Consider the following 22,889-nt stretch of genomic DNA (forward strand, 5'->3'; position numbering starts at 1 on the left):
ATGCCGCAAGATTGCCAAGAGACATTTTTCTCGCTTTGCCGCCCATCTTTAATTTCCCACTCTATTATTGTTAAGCGGCAGATGTCACGGGGACGCTCTAGTTTTCATCTCAACCTTTATCAAAGCGAGTGACAGGTCTAAATAATCCGGTCCTTTCGGCTTTGCCCCCTTTCTCAACACCAGAACCAGCGGCCCAGCCGTGCGGCCTTTATTCGCCTTCTTTTCTTTTCTTTTCTTTTCAAAACTTTCACACCCTCCCTGCCGTGCTCCGCTCCTGCCTCTCTTTACCTTACACATCTTGTTTCGTGGTATAAAGCACAGTGATTAGGGTTAGATGTCGGTCATGTAGGATCCATGTATAATGCCGTCTAATATAGAAATGAAAAGGTTAATGCCACAAGTTCCAAGTGTATGGAGCTCAAACTATGCTCTCCCGCAGCACCAACCACATTTATCTTAAAAAAGATAATCCATTCATTGATAATGGAGGAAAGAATAATTTAGACGGTACATTTTACAGGGAAGATTGCTGACTAATGATACATCCCCTACAAGTTGCATCAGTCCACAGTGGAACTGTCCTTGCAAAGCTGCAATCTGATCCAACTCAGGACCCAATCCAACTACCCAAAGCTAGCCAAGACTGCTAATTTGATTCCAAGAAAGCAATGCCCATCACCCAATCCCTTTCCATCATCACCATTTCTCCCCCAAATCACAATCTAAAAGTTATGATTGGGCCTTATTGACACATTGAGATATTTGAGAGATACCACCAAATGTCCAATTTTTCACCCTTCCCTCCCTCGAATCCCCCAAATTTTACACACTGAACCCTTTGGCCGCACCGGCAGCGGTGCCCCCGCTTGGCGCTCGGCTTGCGCCGTTCTGGGCGCCTGTCGTGTCATGTCCACGTTATCGCTATCGGGCTCGCCACGGTGTGCTTACCGTCCGACCACACGAGCCGGCCGAAGCCGGCGGTGCCCGACGGCTGCGACTTGGCCGCCGTGAAGCTCACCGTGTAGCTCTTCTTCTCGCCGGCCGCCGTGAACTCCAGCTCGGCCGGCTTCACGTCGACGGTCACGCCGGACATGGACACCGAGGCGTCCACCTTGTACGTGCCCGCCGCGCCCACGTTGGTGAGCGTGCGCGTGTGCGTCACCGTGGTGGCGCCGGAGTCCCCGGCCTCGCCGTTCGCCGTGGAGTAGGCCACGGAGAAGGACGGGTAGTTGAGGTTGGCGACGGCGTAGGTCTTGTTCGCGGCGCACCCGTAGGTCTTGTTCCGCGCCAGCGCGGCGATCATGTTGGGCGTGTACTTGAGCGCGCACAGGAAGTCCACGTAGTCGCTGGTGCCGAGGTCGTACACCAGCCCCGGCTCCACCGCGCGGGTCGGGTCCACGTGCCCGGCGCCGTAGTCGAACGGCGTGGCGGCCGCGCCGGTCGCCGCGTCGAGGATGGGTGCCCCGGCGCCGCCGGTGTACGTGGAGTAGGCGGTCGTCATGAGCGCCGAGCGCACGGCGGCGGGGCTCCACTCCGGGTGCGCGCTCCTGAGCAACGCCGCGAGGCCGCTCACGTGCGGGCACGACATGGACGTGCCGGAGATGATGTTGAAGTTGACGCGGCGCGTGTCCGCGGCGAGACCAGTTGGCCCTGCCTTGCCGGTCCACGCCGCCAGGATGTTCACCCCCGGCCCGATGATGTCCGGCTTCAGGATCTCCGGCGTGATCATGTTTGGCCCGCGCGACGAGAACGCGGCCACCAACGGCGAGGGGCGCACGTCCACCTGTGTCCCGGCGACCACAATCGTTGCCGTGGGCTTGGACTCGGATGCTATGTAAGACTTTATGGCGGCGCCTTCTTTTTCACCCACGCCGGCCGCGGGCAGGAGGTGGGCATCGGCGACGAGCTCCTGGCCGTTGGCGGCGGTGTTGGCGAGCACCATGCCGGCACCTCCAGCGTCGCGCACTACGAAGCCTTTCTGGACGCGCGCGCTGATGCCGCGGTCGCAGACCACGATCTTCCCTTGCACCTTCTCCGGCGAGAGGGTCCCCGGCATGCAGAGATTTCCGCTGGTGGAGTTCGAGGCGTTGCCCGCGTATACGAGGGGGGTCGGGGTCGACGGCGGGGCCTTCCCAGCGTAGAGGGACACGCCGGTGTAGTTCTTGCCGTTCCCGAGTTGAACGTACGCCGGGAAGTCGCGGTCGAGGGTGCCCGCGCCCACGGTGGTGATCCAAGGCGCCACGTTGGAGAGCGTGGCGCTCCCGGGCCCGGCGTTCCCGGCCGAGCAGGACACCACGACGTTCTGCTCCATCGCGGCGAAGGCGCCGATGGCGACGCTGTCGCGCGAGTAGTCGGCGGAACCACCGCCGAGCGAGAGCGAGAGCACGCCGCAGCCGTCGTCGACGGCGGCGTCCATGCCGGCGAGGATGTCCGAGCTGAAGCAGCCGCCGAGCCAGCACACCTTGTACACGGCCACGCGCGCCTTGGGCGCCATGCCGCGCGCCGTGCCGGACGCGAACCCGAACAGGTCAGCGTCTGCGACAGCGGAGCCGGCAGCGGTGGACGACGTGTGCGTCCCGTGCCCGTCGTCGTCGCGCGGGGAGCGCGACTCCCTGCTGGTGTCCATGGGCCCCATCGCTGCCTCGTAGCCCCGGTTGAAGAACCGCGCGCCGACGAGCTTCCGGTTGCAGGCCGAGGAGTTGAAGTCCGCGCCGGCCATGCACGCGCCCTTCCACGACGACGGCACCTCGCCGAGGCCCGCGTCGTCGTAGCTCTTGCTCTCGGGCCAGACGCCGGTGTCGAGCACCCCGACGACGACGTCGCCGCCCGTGCCAGACTGCGGGAACAGGCCCTCGCTCCCGGCGAGCCCCAGGAACTCAGGCGTCCGCGTGGTGTGCAGCTCGTACCGCGTCTCGGGGTTCACGGCCAGGACGCCGTCCATGCCCGCCATGTCGCTGGCCTCCTGCTCGGTGAGCCGCGCCGAGAAGCCATGCAGGACGGTGTCGTAGGAGTACAGCATCTTGGCAGCCGGGGCACCACCCGTGGACACCGAGCGCAGCGAGGCGCCGTACCACTCGCCGTGGTCGGCGTACTCGGCCGGCATGGCAGACTTGGCCATGTGAACTATGTACGTGGCGCGCTGCTCCGCCGCCGCCGCCGCCACGGCGAGAGCCACCACCAGCAGCAGCCTCATCAGCATCCTGTCCAGTCAGCTGTCACTGCACCGGCAGCAGTGCGTGAAGCTATATATATCCGGTGCCGCCGTGGTAGTGTTACGACGAAGCTTAGCGAGCTAGCTCGGAGCCGCTACAAGGACGCGTGGTTATATATATACACACCCGATAGCCTTACTGATTAAGACATGATTGGAAGGAAGAGTGTGACGAAAGATGGACAGTTGGTGCGTGCTACAAGAAGAGGAGAGGAGAGGAAGTTTGTGTGTGGTTAAGTGATTGCTTGAGGGTAAGTGTAAAAGATGGTGAGTGTGAGTGATATCCGTATATCAATATCAGAGAAAGTATATGTGGGCGCACGCACGGCACGGGAGGGAGGGTGGGACGAAGGGGGTCACATGGATTTGTTTTCTTCGCCAACTTTGGGACTTTGGCGCTGCCAGTCGGTCGACCCCTGTGTCTTTGCCGGGCCTGCTGCTTTTTTCCTGATGAGGCTTTCAGTGTACGCGAGGTTGCGGTGTCTGGCCCGGAGGATTCTCTCCACGAGGAATCAAAGCATCCTCGGCTGTCGGCTAAGTTTTAGCTAGTGACCATGTGTGGACTCTGTTCGTCCCGTATTATGTAAGAGTATGTATCTTTTCGGATTATGGACGGCGCTCGTTAAAACGACGGAGGATCCATGTGAAAACGTGAAACATTCCCTTCTTCTTTTCCCCCTTTGTTTTTGCTGCTGTTTTGGGCAGCTTTTTGTTGTGGTTGTGATGTTTCTTTAACACCCCAATAACGGGTCAACGTTCCTCCGAGAGGCTCGAACGGTGTGATCGGGGAGTGTTTCCTCTAAAAACTGCTCCTAGCGAACACTCGGAAATTATTGTGCTATAACTGGTATATTTGTCATGCTACTGTATAAAGATTTGTCATGTTTAAAAGAAATATTGAAAGGTTGTCAGGAATTTTCCATGCGTACCAGAGAATCACACATGGCAAAAAACGAAGCCTGCCATCCTATAGCTGGAGAAAGTTGTCACAAAGAGGTCACACAATATCTATGATTTGCCATGATGCAAGGAGGAGAATTTCCATGCTATAACATAAATAATTGTTCTGATGTACAATAGAAATTGCCACACATGTGTTCAGATATTTGTCATGTGCATAAGAAATAAATTCTAATGTTGCACATAAGAATTGTCATAACGTAAATATACAGAAAAAAGTTCCCCCATGAATGTCATTCCCCATGTCGCATCAAATGATCCAACGATTTTGTTTTGTCCGCGCGTTCCCTACCAATGGCCTTCCCAGTGAATGTATCGAGATTCGTGAGCCTCAATCCAACGGCTTGCAGAGCGTTTGCTCGAAAGTGCCTTAGAACTAATGTCAATTCTATAGTGTTTATGCTTTTTAGCCACACATGAAAAATGCATGTAATTCATTACACTTCAGTATTTGTGTAACTTGCATGTTATTTTAAATTTTTGTAAGTCAATTTTCTGACCTTTGATTTTTTTGTCAAGATTTGTGTTGCCCCTTTTTTTTTCCTGTGTTGTTTCATGATTTTCTTTAGGTAATGTTTCATGACTTCTTAGATGAAATTTTTGACCTGCCCTTATTTGGGCCGATCAATTTTCTTATTGGGCTTGAAGCCATTACTCAATACATGTTATTTTTGAGCAAATATCAATGACTGGCCGGTAAATAAGATGATAAGTGATGAATAATAATCACGTGTCAGTCAAGTAGGAGGTATCGTCTGTCATAACATTCATCGTCATCTTCTTTCTCTTCGAAGAACCTTCGCATGCATCGGACCTTTGACAATGGTTTTGTAGTTAATCATGCTAATGGCCCTAGGGATGATTTATAGAACGAACATTTGATTGGCGGGATGACCATAGCGCTGCTTAACTTCATGGACATAGTTTCAAATAGTTCATTAGTTATACATGCTAATGGACTATGGGATGATTTATTGAACAAACACTTGATTAGCGTGATGACCATAGCGTTGCTTAACTTCCTGGACATAGTTTCAAATAGTTCATTAGTTTTACATTCTCGTTGATCAATGCGGGAAAAGGGTCAAATAGCTTTTGAGCAAATATTGATGACCAACCGCTATATAGGAGGGTCAGTGATGAATAATTATGGCATGCCTGTCAAGTAGGAGGTACCGTCTATGATAACATTCATCGTCATCTTCTTTCTCCTCAACAAACCTTTGCATGGCTCAGACCTTTCACAAAGGTTTTGGCCTCTCAAGATGATTTATCGAACATTTGATTGGCATGATGACCATAGTGTTGCTTAACTTCCCGGACATAGTTTCAAATAGTTCATATAACTTTTGGGCTACCAGAGAAAGAGAGGATTTCAAGTTAAACCATGAAAAAAAATATTAAGGAATCAAAAGGTAGCTCCAGTCTATAGCCAAATGAATGAACCACCAAGAGTTCGTATGAGAGTTGGTTTAACCGCCCTAACTATGGTAGAATATTTCTGAGATGTTAATAAGCAAGACGTGCTTTTATTTATTGATAATATCTTTCGTTTTGTTCAAGCAGGATCAGAGGTATCCGCTTTATTAGGGAGAATGCCCTCCACAGTTGGTTATCAACCTACTCTTAGTACAGAAATGGGTTCGAGTCAACTTTCTTGGGTTGATCGAGATGGAGAGAGAGAGACATACAATACTTAACTTCCATATTATGTTTCATATAGTTTTCTGCCTTAACTTCCAACATGAACAGAGTCTCGTGTCATCAAATACAAATCGCTAGAGAAAGCTATGCGCAATGATCAATTCCAAGGCAGATCAAAACACGGTATGAACATGATCATTTGCAGACAGTTCAGGAAAAGGTCCTTCAGATAGTTCGCTTAGCTTCTGGATTGCAGTTGGTCCCTACGCCAATTGGCGCAACAAAGCATATAGTAGTATTAATAGTAGAGTTGGGACTAGGTCGTGTCTTGGCATTGTGGCGATTGGCGACATGCATGTCCTCACCTTCCTCCCTACCAACGCGCACGAGCCGTTCCCGGTGGTTGTTGACTCCTAATGACCCACAAGTATAGGGGACCGCAACAGTTTTCGAGGGTAGAGTATTCAACCCAAATTTATTGATTCGACACAACGGAAGCCAAAGAATATTCTCAAGTATTAACAGTTGAGTTGTCAATTCAACAGCACCTGAAAGACTTAATACCTCCAGCAAAGTATTTAGTAGCAAAGTAATATGGAAGTAACGGTAGCAGTGGCAACGGTAAAGTAACTAAGCAGAGATCAATATGTGAAAAACTTGTAGGCAATGGATCAGTGATGGATAGTTATGTCGGATGCGATTCCTCATGCAATAGTTATAACATAGGATGACACAGAACTAGTTTCAGTTCATCAGTGTAATGTACGCATGTATTCCGAATATAGTCATCGTTCTTATGGAAAAGAACTTGCATGAAATCTTTTGTCCTACCCTCCCGATGCACCAGGGTCCTATTGGAAACTAAGGGATATTAAGGCCTTTTGAGGGAGTCCTGGATTAGGGGGTCTCCGGACAGCCGGACTATATTCTTTGGATGGACTGTTGGACTATGAAGATACAAGATTGAAGACTTCGTCTCGTGTCCGGATAGGACTTTCCTTGGCATGGAAGGCAAGCTTGGCAATACGGATATGTAGATCTCCTCCCTTGTAACCGACTATGTGTAAACCTAGCTCCCTCCGGTGTCTATATAAACCGGAGGGTTTAGTCCGTAGGACAACATACAATCATACCATAGGCTAGCTTCTAGGGTTTAGCCTCTACGATCTCGTGGTAGATCAACTCTTGTAATACTCATATCATCAAGATCAATCAAGCATGACGTAGGGGATTACCTCCATCGAAAGGGCCCGAACCTGGGTAAACATCGTGTCCCCTGCCTCCTGTTACCATCCTCCTTAGACGCATAGTTCGGGACCCCCTACCCGAGATCCGCCGGTTTTGACACCGACATTGGTGCTTTCATTGAGAGTTCCACTATGCTGTCACCATAAGGCTTGATGGCTCCTTCGATCATCGGTAACGATGCGGTCCAGGGTGAGGTTTTCCTCCCTGGACAGATCCTCGTATTCGGCGGCTTCGCACTGCGGGCCAACTCACTTGGCCATCTGGAGCAGATCGAGAGCTACGCCCCTGGCCATCAGGTCAGGTTCGGAAACCTAAACTACACTACCGACATCCGCGGAGACTTGATCTTCGACGGATTCTAGCCCATGTCAGGTGTGCCGCACGATCACGACGAGCATGATTTAGCTCTGCCGTCGGACAGTGTTCGGCAGATCACACCTACAACTACTCCGGCCTTCAATTCGTAGCAAATTGAGCCATCCGAGGACGGACGGATAGACCCCGCCATGGAGGCTGCACTCTCAGTGGCGATGGAGCCGGATACTGACTTCACCCCTTACGAGAGCCGTGTTGCCGAACCACTGGATTCGTCTCTGGCCACGGACTCCGAGTCGCCTGCATCCGTGCCTATCGAATCCGATTGGGCGCCGATCATGGAGTTCACCTCCGCGGATATCTTTCAGCACTCGCCTTTCGGCGATGTGCTAAATTCATTAAGGTCTCTCTCCTTGTCAGGAGAACCTTGGCCGAACTATGTCCGGCTAGAATGGGATGCGGACGACGAAGAAATTCGTTGCCCACCCACCACCCACTTAGTAGCCACTGTCGACAATTTAACTGACATGCTCGACTTCGACTCTGAAGACATCGATGGTATGGACGACGATGCAGGAGACGAACAGGAACCACCGCCCATAGGGCGCTGGACCGCCACATCATCATACGATATATACATGGTGGACACCCGCAAAGAAGGTAATGGCGACGAGACGGCAGAGGATGACCCCTCCAAGAAGCAACCCAAGAGCCAACGTCAGCGGTGCCGCTCTAAGTCCCACTCCCACTCCCACCATAGCAAAAGTAGTGATACCGGCACAAGAGACAATAACACTCCAGATAGTGACGAAGACAAAAACAATCCCCTCCAGCACCATGTAGAGCGGGAGGGTGAACAAGCTAGCCCTCCAGAGCAGGCAGCAGATGGAGAATCGGAGGAGGACAATTACATGCCTCTCTCCGAAGACGAGGTGAGCCTCGGCGACGAAGAATTTATCGTGCCTGAGGATCCCGTCGAGCAGGAGCGCTTCAAGCGCCGGCTTATGGCCACAACAAATAGCTTGAAGAAAAAGCAACAACAACTTCAAGCTGATCAAGACTTGCTAGCAGACAGATGGACCGAAGTCCTTGCGGCCGAGGAATACGAACTCGAGCGCCCCTCCAAGAGTTACCCAAAGCGCAGGTTGCTACCCCACCTCGAGGAGGAAGCATTGAAACCTACGTCACCAGTGTACGATGCGGCTGACCGGCCACCTCGTGGCCGAGCCAGAGAGGCGTTTCGGCCTGAAGTTCAGCCCGCACCCCGCCGCCACTCAAACAAAAATACCAAGGCCCGGGGAAACACACGAGACCTACGAGACGTATTGGACAGCAGGGCAAAACATGCAAGGTCGATATACGGGTCACGGGGGCGCGCGCCAACGCGGGACGATGACCGTCACGCCGGATACACTAAAAGTAAATCCGGCCGGGCCGAATACAGCAGAAAAGACTCATATGAGCTGCGTCGTGATATAGCCCGGCACAAAGGCGCCGTACACCCCCTATGCTTCACCGATGAAGTTATGGATCACGAATTCCCGGAGGGTTTTAAACCCGTAAATATCAAATCGTATGATGGTACAACAGATTCCGCTGTATGGATTGAGGATTTTCTCCTCCACATCCACATGGTCCGCGGTGATGATCTGCATGCCATCAAGTACCTCCCACTAAAACTCAAAGGACCAGCTCGGCATTGGCTGAATAGCTTGCCAACAGACTCCGTCGGCAGTTGGGAGGATCTGGAAGACGCATTCCTTGACAACTTCTAGGGCACTTATGTGCGACCACCGGATGCTGATGACTTGAGCCATATAACTCAGCAGCCAGGGGAATCGGCCAGGCAATTCTGGACACGGTTCCTAACTAAGAAAAACTAAATTGTCGACTGTCCGGATGCAGAGGCCTTAGCGGAATTCAAGCATAACATCTGTGATGAGTGGCTCGTCCGGCACCTTGGCCAGGAGAAGCTGAAGTCTATGGCAGCCCTCACGACACTCATGACCCGCTTTTGCGCGGGCGAGGATAGTTGGCTGGCTCGTAGCAACAACACATCAAGGAATCCGAGCACTTCGGATACCAAAGATGCCAATGACAGACCACATCGTAACAGACAAAAGCGCCGCAACAACGGCGATAACACCGATGATACAACAGTCAATGCCAGATTCAGAGGCTCTAGATCCGGTCAGCGGAAAAAGCCATTCAAAAGAAGTACTCCGGGCCCGTCTAGTTTGGATCGCATACTTGATCGCTCGTGTCAAATCCACGGCACCGCCGATAAGCCAGCCAATCACACCAACAGAGAATGCGGGGTGCTCAAGCAGGCCGGCAAGTTAAATGCCGAAAACAAGGATAAGGGGCTGCATAGTGATGACGAGGAGGAGCCCCGGCCGCTGAACACGGGAGGACAGAAGAGGTTCCCACCACAAGTGAAGACGGTGAACATGATATACGCAACCCACATTCCCAAGAGGGAACGAAAGCATGCACTAAGGGACGTCTATGCGATGGAGCCTGTCGCCCCAAAGTTCAACCCATGGTCCGCTTGTCCGATCACCTTCGATCGCAGGGACGACCCCACTAGTATCCGTCATGGCGGATCCGCCGCACTGGTCCTAGACCCCATCATCGACGGATTTCACCTCACTCGAGTCCTTATGGACGACGACAACAGCCTGAACCTGCTCTATCAGGATACAATGCGCAAAATGGGTATAGATCCCACGAGGATCAAACCCACCAAAACCACCTTTAAGGGCGTCATCCCAGGTTTAGAGGCCCATTGCACGAGCGCAATCACACTAGAAGTGGTCTTCGGATCTCCGGACAACTTCCGAAGCGAGGAGTTAATCTTCGATATCGTCCCGTTCCGCAGTGGCTATCATGCACTGCTCGGGCGAACCGCATTTGCAAAATTCAATGTTGTACCGCATTAAGCATACCTCAAGCTCAAGATGCCAGGACCTAGGGGGGGTCATAACAGTCAATGGAAACACAGAACGCTTCCTCCGCACGGAAGAGCACACTGCCGCCCTCGCAGCAGAAGCACAAAGCAGCCTTTTAAGGCAAACCACCAATTCGGCGATACAGCCCCCGGACACCGTCAAGCGAGTCTGGAGTAAACTGCAACAGGATCGCCTGGCACGTTCGGAGCTCGCCTAGCAATTCGGCCCCCGTCCCAGTCCCAGTCAAGCGACAAAATCCATGCCGCGCGTACATAATTACGCACTGAAAATACCATGGGCATAGGCGGGGGCACGATCAGGGCACGTCCCGTAATGCAGCTCAACCGCCCTAGGGGCTGCATACCTTTATCATTTTTTCTCTTTCATGACCTTACTCTCTGAAAGCCCTTTCCAACAGTACGATTGCGGACACATTACGGGAAGGAACAACCAAGGAGGCAAGAAGCTAAGATGTACAAGGGGACCCCCAGGTGGTCTCTAATAATAATCGATATACCCGCTTTTTACTATCCATACGCAGCTTGCCCTTGGATAGGACATGTCAAATAGTCCTATTTTATGCTTATTGCACTACTTGTATCAGTACGCTTCGACGTATTATTTAAATAACAATGCATAGCATTAGTCTATTATTGCATTATCCATCCCTTTTTTCTTATATGTTCATTTACAACAACTTGCACCCGTACATTCTAGTACGGTCAGTACGCCAGGGGCTTTCGTTTACCCGGTAATACGGCGTGAGATGTCCGAACACTTTCGACAGTGCGACACCCCGAACTTATAGCATTATATGCATCAGCTCCGAATCATGTCTTGGGTCAATAGTTGGGTATGCCCGGCTCCCATGTTTTGGTACCTTACGTTTCGCTATATCGGCTAAGGTAGCGCCGGGAGAAATACTGCGATTGTGTCCCGGTTCTTCCGAACGAGCACCTCAGTAGAGAAAGCTGAAAACTGACTGTCATGATAAGGCGAGAGCTGGTTGCTGTTCGAGAGGTCTCAAGTCCTTAAAGACTTTTTCCGCTTCGGGTGAGGAGTCGGCCTTGTCCGACTTAGGCGTATATAGCGCCCCCAATTTGGCCTTCCGAATACTAGGGGCTTCGCCAAAATTTAAAACTGTAGACTTCTATGGCTAAGTGAGAGTGATAAAGCCTTATAGTCTGATTGCCTGGTTCGTTGTGCTGAACACCTCCCTCGAAGGACCCAAAATTGGGATAAAGAGTGCTCAGGTTTATCCCGAAGACCCCAGTACTAGTTACATGGGGGCAGAAGCCGACGACTGGCCAACTCTCAGATTTTATAAACGGACGCACATAAGGTAATATTTTAAATTCAAAAAGCGTTGCATAGCGCAAATGAACTCGTTTCATTTACAGGATCACATGAACATGTTCATTCAAAAATTACATCTCTGGCACATTCCTCTGCCACAAGGCGGGAACCCTTCAGGACACTGTCATAATACATTTCGGGGCAGCGATGCTCCTTGCCCTCCGGCGGCCCCTCCTTCACCAGCTTCACGGCGTCCAGCTTCGCCCAGTGCACCTTCGCCCGGGTAAAAGCCCTGCGTGCATCCTCGATGCAGACGGACCGCTTTATGACGTCAAGCCGTGGGCAGGCATCCACAAGCCACCTCACCAGACCGAAGTAGCTGCTAGGCAGGGGATCGCAAGGCCACATCCGGACTATAAGACCCTTCATGGCCTGTTCGGCCGCCTTGTGAAGCTCGACCAGTTGCTTCAGCTGGTCGCTCAAGGGCATTGAGTGTTCGGTCCCAGTAAACTGAGACCAGAACAACTTTTTCGTCGAGCTCCCCTCCTCAGCTCGGTAAAACTCCGCGGCATCCAGTACACTGCGGGGAAGATCTGCGAACGCTCCTGGAGAGCTCCGAACTCAGGTAAGTAAAAGGAAACTTTCCTTCACATGCTTGCTTTGCATAATGAATGCCTTACCCGCTGCTATCTTCTTCACCGCATCCATCTCCTGGAGGGCCTTGTGGGCTTCAGCCTTGGCGCTCCATGTGCTTTCGAGCGCCTTCGCAAGCTCGGACTCTCGCGTCTTAGAGTCAAGCTCTAAGGACTCATGTTTTTTGGCGAGAGCCTCGAGCTCTTGCTGCACCTCGCCTACCCGAGCTTCTTGCTTTTCCCGCTCAATGCGCTCCTTGGCCGCTTTGTCTTCGGCCTCGGACAGCTAGGGTGTGCTATCGAAGAAGGGGACAGGGGAAAGCGATCAGGGGCTCACTGGGGGGCGGAGGAGAAGGCCAGCGGGCTCGGGGACGCGTCGAAGCGGAAGCACGGTAGCCAGCGATCTCGGTGACCCGAGGAGGAAGAAGACATCGGGGCGGCGCTCCGAGGCTCTTCTCGTCATGTGGCTCGGTGGAGACGGCGTATGGGTCAACGGCGGAGCTCGAGGTCACGTCGGAGAGGCATGGGGAAGGCTGTGGTCGCGTTGGTGCTCATCGGTGGTCTCGGCACCCACGGACAGAGGGAAGGGAGGAAGCAGAGGAGGGGATGAGGGCGAGGGAGAGTGAGAGGAAGTCGGGAGCTGCGTGGCGTCGTCCAGAAGCATCCGGGCGAGCAGGCAGAGAGGAGGTGGCGCTCGGAGGGCGCGCGTGCGGCGAGCACACGCTCGGCATCCTATTGGCGCAAGGTTGAAGAAAACCTTGCCCCTGGTGGGCTGGGCTGGCTTTGCCCAGCTGGGCTGCTACAAAGGTGGACCGGTTGGGGCGCCAGGTAAGCCTAGGTAACTCCTCTATCTCTCTCTTTTATTCCTGTTACCTTTTCTAATTTCTATTTTGTTTTCTTTGTTCTGATTTAGTTTAGGAACTAAATCATTTTAGATAATTCTAAAAATTATTTTGGTGGATAACTGAATTATTTCAGGCTCCACAAATAACTTCAGAATATTTGGACCATTTAAAATATATATAGCATTTAAACGGCTCCCATTCAAATACTTTTGTGTTAATTCAAAAATCCAAAGATGACCTAGGAATATATCCATCATTTTTGGGAGAGGTTTTCACCTTAACCAGAAATCATGAACTTTTCTTAGGGACATTTTGGGTTTATTGAAAAAGATTTTAATCAAGCCTAGATGGACTGATTTAGTGCTAGGGTTTGAACAATCCCCATTTCAAGTTTAAATGGAATTTAATCATGATGCAAGACGATGATGCAAAGACAAGCAAGGCTAATGCTAGGGCTGTGACAACTCACCCCCCACTAAACAAGAATCTTGTCCCGAGATTCAAGACGTGAGGCAAGAAGACAGAGGGAGCACAAGCTAACACGGTCTTCACGATCCAGGTTGCACTTCATAGGAACGTTGACACGATCACCATCTTTCTCTCGATGTCTTGCTCTGAGAGCTCCATCCAACACGATAACGGGAAGAAAAGAAACTCTTGAAGAATCGATCTTTTCGAAGATCGAGCAACCGACGATCAACTCACAGAACGAGACATAGCGACAACTGTCGAGATGAAACATAATACACACATCAAGAATGATGGAAATGAGCATATGGCAAGGTTTAAATAAGTAGTGGAATTCCCACACCTAGGAGGGTGGTGAACGGTGTCAACGTAGCGAGGAGTTGGGTTGCCATGATACCACAACGAGACACCTTAAGGAAGGTGACTCGCAGAAATATTCCCTTAAGTGGCAAAAAAAATTACTTTTGATCCATAGATCATTGAAACTCTTCATACCAGCTTAAGGCAATTTACAATTGATCGTTTGAAATAGCTCGAAGAAATGGCATACCCGGACTAGGATGGATGATGTGGACTACCTTGTTGAAGACAACGCAAGCGATGATTTTGCTTGCGCGTGCTCTCAAGAACTTGAGCATTTCCATATTCATCAGTGTTCTACCAACAACCATGTCGAGGATCCTGGCAACACATCTTACTACCTTGACGAATAGTGATGGACAATGCAGATGCATAGAAAGACACCCCTTTCTCAGATTTCACCTTAGCGAGGCCAAGGGAACGAAATCTGGATGATCGACCGAGAGACATTTAGCACCCCGCTTCTAATGTTCTCCTTGATGTGCTAGCGCAACCCATTTATAGATATGGCTTGATAACTAGAACATCAAGTAAAAGGTCGGACTTCGAAAGCTCAAGAATCCATAAGGAATAACTACGGAGGCAGATCCTGCGAGATCCTTATGGGGAGGTGACCAACTTTCTCAATCAAGATACTACAATAATAGGTCTTCCGGCTGGGTGTGTTGGCCACGACATCCACTTTACCGGATTACAGAGAGACCAATATTATAGTTCTTGGGAAATGTTCCAACCATCATATCTGCCTGAGATTCAGATCTGGTTGGTGTCAGGATAATCCAGACTCATCGAGTCTAGAAAGACAAATGAAGGTTTGCAACACAAATCGACGAGATGACGTTGTGAGATTCTCGGGGGATACGATAGTAAGCTCCAAAACATGAGCCATCTCTGCTACATACATGTGAACATGCTGTCGCAGACAAGCATGACCACGTAGTAGTCTTATAATAAAAACACTATCGAGCTCGGGTGGGGAACCATAATTAATGATATCGAAGTCTCCGCGCGGAAGCCTAAAGGATTAATACTTTAGAACAGACTCCTTTATCTTTAACAAATCAATCAGTGGCTTGGCGTGCTAGGGATACATATAGAATGAAGGTTGCAAGTCTTCAAACCATAGAATACTTTGCACATATGCATGACTAACTTGGAATGGTTCCGGAGGAAGCAAAAACAAGCTTTCTTGAATTCACGGCGGCAACTTGCATCGAATGCACATGAATCAAAGAAAGTCACTTCTTTCATCCAACATATTCTTCACGAATGGGACATGAAGATAATGCTTATAAAAGTTTCCAACACTAGGTTGATGTTCAACATGAGTCATGGGGGAGACAAAATGCTGCTGATGGGCTCAACAGCAACTCATCGGAATTTCCATATCACTGGACTTCCACCATCATGTGAACACGGTGATAGCATTGGTCAGACCTAAAGGATATAATGGTGTATGCTCGAGGAAACAACCACGAGTAAGACAACATCACGAATATCATTGGTTCTGATTTGATTTGACGATAGCCCATACTCAAATCAAGGACTGGATAAGGTGATAGGTCCATTAACTGATCACGAGAGTCAGTCGATGAAAATACCATCTTCCCTCAACACACATACAAGATATCCCTTAAAATGAACTAAGTCAGCCAAAGCATTTATCTTCCAACTCTCCAAATTGTTGTTTATCTTAACCAACTAGCTCAAGGGTATCCAACTCGTATTCTTGGAGAAGGAGTGGTTTACAGGAAACCAACTTGATCACGAACTCAACATAGCGGTCAGGTGACAACCTGGTAACACTTCCGAGAAGATATTCAGAAAATCATGAACCACCGATATGTCTCTAAGCTCGAGAACAATCTTGCTTTCAAGGCAAGACGATATGATCAAATAAGCAAGGATTGACACTAACTTAACTCATTGATCGAAAAGTGCACCGGAAATAAGGACTAGGTCGCACGATAAATCTTAGGATGATGATTCAATAACCAACACGCTAAGAATTAAATTGTTGTCCTTTAACTACCAAGCAACGGGGTTGCTAGGAGTATTGATTTCACACATCATGGTTCACTTGTCGGCATTCCGGTTGCGACAACACGGGACCGAGGAATGAATGATGATGGCGAGAAGTATCACTGTGTCAAGGATTCATAAGAGGTGGTGCAATCCTCATGACTTTCTTGACATAAAGATGGTAACACTCCAGGTGGAACAGAATCGAAAGTTGGATGGGCACTTTGATCTGCGGAATACAACTGGTTTGACCCAATCCTAGATATGGATGAGGTACTGGAATTTGTTTCTCCTAGTCATTCCGGAATAGAATGGCTTGACGGACCACAAGGATAATAGACACCGATGAACACGATGGCATAACTATTCCTGACTATCAATTGATAGACTAGGGTCGGAATACAACTGAGGAGGGTCAACTCAAGGAACATATATCTTTCTGAGTTGTGGATGCATAGATTAGTATGTCGAGCAAAGCTCAACATTTCTTCCGGATAAGCCATGCAGAAAGGTAGAACTGGCGGATTCACAATGTAGAATGGAGAACTCATCAAGAGCACTCTTGTTGTGATCTTTTGGTTCAAAAGAACTTCTGCCATAAGCAGTTCATGGTATTTGGAAGAAGGAAATACCACGGACCTCGAGGACTATCGCAAAGGTTACTAATATCTTAAGGGAACTAGCAAATACTAACAACATGAGGTAGGGTGAATCGCGGGTTCAAAAACCCAGGAGTAGAATACCTACTACTAAGTAGCATCACGGGATGCTTTCGAGAATGATGGCCAGAATCTTCACACTGGGAACACAAAACATTGCTAGATTACTAGGTGACTCCCTAAAACACCTAGGGTCATATAATAGCTCCAACATATATGTCGAGGCAACAGAGTACCTCAACTCACTAATTAGTGTGCTTAATCTGGCCCAAAAGGACATCGGAACACGGAGGAAAGATTTGGAAGTGCATCAGATTATTTAGAAACCTGGGATGACTCGGACAGCATAACGGCTGTAAAATGCTCAAAATGATTTGAGAGATCCTGCAAAAATGGTGGCATAACCACTCAATAGCACAATATCAAGGTTCTGAGGCCGGCTATGAACATATGGAGGTAGTAGGAACTGAACTGAGGCTTGAACTCAACAATCCTAGGCAACTACGGTTTAGTAACACATCATCCTGAGAGATAGAAGAGAAGCCTAGTTCTTAACCCCGTAGAAAAGATAAGATGACTCAGATTAGAAGGTCATGAGGATAAGGAGTAAAAAGAGACTTACGTTCCCTTCCACAATCAATTCCCTTATATAACTAAAGCATTTCTAGACACGACTTCGACCGGTTTGGCTTGTGTTGGGGATATACTCTGCGGCGTAAACCGGCCGGAAGTATAACCCGGCCGGACTAGGCGTTTCATTGATAAACCGCCAGAGGATTGGCGGTTTACGTGATTGGCGGTTTACATGTCTGGCGGTTTACGTGTCTGGCGGTTCACTGGTATGACGGTTCATGAGCCTGAAGACTCATTGATGACCCGGCTGGACTTGGCGGTTTACTTGAGACCCGGTTTACACTTGGCGATTCACTAGCGACCTACCCTGACCTGGCGGTTTACAGCAACCTGCCGAAACGTTATGACACACTTGTGACCCGGCGAACGGGTCAGATGAATGACAAGGCCCAAGACCCAGAAGGCCGGTTTATGTTAATGGTGGGCCGGTTTAAGAGGAAAGGCATGAGGAACATTTATCTTACAAGGAGTTAAGACCTGGACTTGTATCCGGTTTGTATTAGAGATAGACTAGTCCTAATCCTAATAGGATTCTACATGTAACCCGCCCCTCCAACATATATAAGGAGGGGCAGGGCACCCCAAGAGGGACAAGATTCACAAGTTCCACAGGTTGGACAAGTTAGGTTTAGACAATAGCTCTCGAGATAGAGCACTCTTGTAACCGTGATCATGATCATCAATATCAATGAAGCAGGATGTAGGCTTTTACCTCCACCGTGAGGGTCCGAACCTGGGTAAAACATCGCGTCTCTCATCTCGCTCAACCCCTCTCAAGCTACCACATAGATGCGTTGGCCTCGCGACTAAGTCCTGACACTAAGGACATCTGCCGTGACAGTTCCACGACAGTTGGCGCCCACCGTGGGGCCTGCGCATGGTGGTGTTGAGTTCTTGGAGGGATCTCTAGACGGATTGAGAAGTTTGCAATTTTTCAAAGGAAGAAGATCTGGTCTGGAAGATTTGCATCAGCTTCAAATTTATCAGTCCTGGTTGAAGATATGAGAGTTTTAAGGTTCAAAAGAAATTAGGGTTACTACTGAGCCGCCGCCATCGGATGTGTAATCCGTCAAGTTACAGTCAAACCAAAGGGCAACACGAACAATCAATGACCCGGAATCAGACCCTGACTACATCCGGACTTGGATTCGCCGGCCATGCCTACTCTTCCTCGCCCCCGGACTCCACCATCGAGGGTCGTTGTTCCGTCCAAGTCAAACCGGCCGCTGAGCCCGCTGAGCGGTTAAGTCGCTGCAGCTACCATCCGAGTCAAACCGCCTTGGCCTTCGCCCTGCATCTGCTTATGCCATCAAGGGTCGTTGCTCCATCCGAGTTAAACCGACCTGCCGTCGCGCGTAAACCGCTGGGTCTCACCAGACACCGCCCTCCACCTCAACTCTGCGGCAACGACGTGCTTGCCTGCCATCCTCGACTTTGCTGTAAGCTGCCGCCGCGGATTCAACCCGCCGGAGTTCGCCTCCCTGGCCTTTCCGCCGCGGACTCGCTGAGCCGCCTTTGCCTCATGCGGCGAAGCTGCCGCTGGCCAGACCTGCTGCTGCTCGCTTCCTCAGAGTCGCCATGACCCTCTGTGGTCTCCGCCTCTGCTGCCGAGCCCTGCAAGTCTCCCACGTCGGTCCCTTACTGCTACCGCTTGGCCTTGCGCGAGACCCGCCGGCGCGGGTTTACCTCCAGGAAGGCCCGCGGCCTCGCTTTGATGCTGATGAGCCGCCTCCACTCCGCTTTAAGCCGCTGATCCCTCCGCTGGCGTTGCCACTGCCTTGGGTGTCGCCCACTCCATACTGCACCGAGTTACCAACGTCTGTGCGGCGTTACAAATCGTCAAGGATCAGACATCAATCATGGAGCAGTCATTTGGTACTAATTGAACGAAGAAAAATCAGTCACAGAGAAGTACTGGTTGAGTACTGTTTATGTAAAAACCAAGTTGGCGAGGACGCCCAAGGTACGATGCGTTGTTCAAGGGGCAAGACCCACTTAAAAAATCAATGGATGCATGGCTGTTTGGACGTGAAGGCCACCTGGTCAAATTGCCGTACAGTCACTTCATCCGAAAATATATCAGGTGAAATCCGTCATCGGGGTTGTGCATGATTTAAATACTTTGTGTGGTGAAGATAGAGCATAGCCAGACTATGTGATTTTGTAGGGATAACTTTCTTTGGCCATGTTATTTTGAAGAGACATAATTGCTTAGTTAGTATGCTTGAAGTATTATTATTTCTATGTCAATATTGAACTTTTGTCTTGAATCTTTCGAATCTGAATATTCATACCACAATTAAGAAGAATTACATTGAAATTATGCCAAGTAGCACTCCACATCAAAAATTCTGTTTTTATCATTTACCTACTCGAGGACGATCAGGAATTAAGCTTGGGGATGCTTAATACGTCTCCAACGTATCTATAATTTTTGATTGTTCCATGCTATATTATATTCTGTTTTGGACACTATTGGGCTTTAATATACAATTTTATATTATTTTTGGGACTAACCTATTAACCGGAGGCCCAGCCTAGAATTGTTGTTTTTGCCCATTTTAGGGTTTCGCAGAAAAAGAATATCAAACGGAGTCCAAACAAAATGAAACCTTCGGGAATGTGATTTTCAGAACGAACATGATCCAGAAGACTTGGACCCTACGTCAAGACATTTACCAGGAGGCCATGAGGTAGGGGGCGTGCCTAGCCCCCTGGGCGCGCCCTCCACCCTTGTGGGCCCCCTGTTGCTCCACCGACGTACTCCTTCCTCCTATATATACCTATGTACCCCCAAACTACCAGATAGGGAGCCAAAACCCTAATTCCACCGTCATAACTTTCTGTATCCACGAGATCCCATCTTGGGGCCTTTTCCGGAGCTCCGCCAGAGGGGGCATCGATCACGGAGGGCTTCTACATCAACACCATAGCCTCTCCGATGAAGTGTGAGTAGTTTACTTCAGACCTATGGGTCCATAGTTATTAGCTAGATGGCTTCTTCTCTCTTTTTGGATCTCAATACAAAGTTCTCCCCCTCTCTTGTGGAGATCTATTCGATGCAATCTTCTTTTGCGGTGTGTTTGTTGAGACCGATGAATTGTGGGTTTATGATCAAGTTTATCTATGAATAATATTTGAATCTTCTCTGAATTCTTTTATGTATGATTGGTTACCTTTGAAAGTATCTTCGAATTATCAGTTTGGTTTGGCCTACTAGATTGATCTTTCTTGCAATGAGAGAAGTGCTTAGCTTTGGGTTCAATCTTGCGTGTCCTTTCCCAGTGACAGTAGGGGCAGAAAGGCACGTATTGTATTGTTGCCATCGAGGATAACAAGATGGGATTTATTTCATATTGCATGAGTTTATCCCTCTACATCATGTCATCTTGCTTAAAGCGTTACTCTGTTCTTATGAACTTAATACTCTAGATGCATGCTGGATAGCGGTCGATGTGTGGAGTAATAGTAGTAGATGCAGGCAGGAGTCGGTCTACTTGTCTCGGACGTGATGAATATATACATGATCATATCTAGATATTCTCATAACTATGCTCAATTCTGTCAATTGGTCAACGGTAATTTGTTTACCCACCGTGAATACTTATGCTCTTGAGAGAAGCAACTAGTGAAACCTATGGCCCCCGGGTCTATCTTCCATCATATTAATATTCCAATACTTAGTTATTTCCTTTGCCTTTTATTTTACTTTGCATCTTTATCATAAAAATACCAAAAATATTATCTTATCATATCTATCATATCTCACTCTCGTAAGTGGCCATGTAGGGATTGACAACCCCTTATCGCGTTGGTTGCGAGGGTTTATTTGTTTGTGTAGGTGCGAGGGACTCGTGCGTGGCCTCCTACTGGATTGATACCTTGATTCTCAAAAACTGAGGGAAATACTTACGCTACCATAATTATTAGAGGAATTACTAGGATACGCCCTAGGATTAAAGTTTCTCTATACGCATTGTTACCAAAATTATTCCTACCAACAAAATTCACATCCATAGATTCATTATTATTCTCAATCAAAGTAGACAAAGGCATATCATTAGGATCATAAGGAACACTTTTATTAGCAAATAATTTCATAAGTTCATCCATCTTTCCACTCAAAACATTAATTTCTTCTATCGCATGCACTTTCTTATTAGTAGATCTTTCAGTGTGCCATTGAGAATAATTAACCATAATATTATCTAGGAGTTTAGTGCTTCCCCTAAAGTGATTTCCATAAAAGTACCTCCTGCAGCCGAATCTAAAAGATTTCTAGAAGCAAAATTCAATCCGGCATAAAAAATTTGTATAATCATCCATAAATTCAAACCATGTGTAGGGCAATTATGTATCATTAATTTCATCCTCTCCCAAGCTTGTGCAACATGTTCATGATCAAATTGCTTAAAATTCATGATATCATTTCTAAGAGAGATGATCTTAGCAGGAGGAAAATACTTAGAGATAAAAGCATCTTTGCACTTATTCCACGAATCAATACTATTTTTAGGCAAAGGCGAAAACCAAGCTTTAGCACGATCTCTAAGCGAAAAAGGAAATAGCTTCAATTTAACAATATCATTGACCAAATCTTTCCTCTATTGCATATCACACAAATCAACAAAGTTGTTTAGATGGGTAGCGCCATCTTCACTTGGAAGGCCGGAAAACGGATCTTTCGTGACAAGATTCAACAAAGCAGCATTAATTTCACAAGATTCAGCATCGGTAAGAGGAGCAATCGGAGTGCTAATAAAATCATTGTTGTTGGTATTAGTAAGGTCACACAATTCGGTATTATCTTGAGCCATCATGACAAGCAAGCAATCCAACACACAAGCAAACAAGAGATGGGCAAAAAGAGGCAAATAGAGAAAGAGAAGGGGGGCGGAGAGAGAGGGCGAATAAAATGGCAAGGGTGAAGTGGGGAGAGGAAAATGAGAGGAAAATGGCAAATAATGTAATGTGGGAGATAAGGGTTTGTGATGGGTACTTGGTATCTTGACTTTTGCGTAGACTCCCCGGCAACGGCGTCAGAAATCCTTCTTGCTACCTCTTGAGCACTGCGTTGGTTTTCCCTTGAAGAGGAAAGGGTGATGCAGCAAAGTAGCGTAAGTATTTCCCTCAGTTTTTGAGAACCAAGGTATCAATCCAGTAGGAGGCCACGCACGAGTCCCTCGCACCTACACAAACAAATAAACTCCTCGCAACCAACGCAATAAAGGGGTTGTCAATCCCTTCACGGTCACTTACGAGAGTGAGATCTGATAGATATGATAAGATAATATTTTTGGTATTTTTATGATAAAGATGCAAAGTAAAATAAAAGGCAAAATAAATAACTAAGTATTGGAAGATTAATATGATAGAATAGACCTGGGGGCCATAGGTTTCACTAGCGGCTTCTCTCGAGAGCATAAGTATTACAGTGGGTAAACAAATTACTATTGAGCAATTGACAGAATTGAGCATAGTTATGAGAATATCTAGGTATGATCATGTATATAGGCATCACGTCCGAGACAAGTAGACCGACTCCTGCCTGCATCTACTACTATTACTCCACACATCGACCGCTATCCAGCATGCATCTAGAGTATTAAGTTCAAAAGAACAGAGTAACGATTTAAGCAAGATGA

The 22,889-nt window shown here is 48.6% G+C and overlaps 1 protein-coding gene across 1 annotated transcript; it reads right to left on the bottom strand.

Annotated features, from left to right (window-relative positions):
• Window positions 1-450: 450 nt before the first annotated feature.
• LOC125550645 (subtilisin-like protease SBT1.7) lies at window positions 451-3,410 on the bottom strand. Its single transcript, XM_048713685.1, has one exon. It carries the CDS (start codon window positions 3,197-3,199, stop codon window positions 905-907), a length of 2,295 nt encoding a protein of 764 aa, XP_048569642.1. The 5' UTR covers window positions 3,200-3,410; the 3' UTR covers window positions 451-904.
• Between the last annotated feature and the right edge of the window lie 19,479 nt (window positions 3,411-22,889).

The sequence above is a fragment of the Triticum urartu genome, chromosome 4 (genome assembly GCF_003073215.2).
Source record: "Triticum urartu cultivar G1812 chromosome 4, Tu2.1, whole genome shotgun sequence".
Classification (NCBI taxonomy): Eukaryota; Viridiplantae; Streptophyta; class Magnoliopsida; order Poales; family Poaceae; genus Triticum; species Triticum urartu.

Coding starts and splice junctions, on each gene's coding strand:
- LOC125550645 (XM_048713685.1), bottom strand. CDS start 3,199: ATGCTGATGAGGCTGCTGCTGGTGGTGGCTCTCGCCGTGGCGGCGGCG.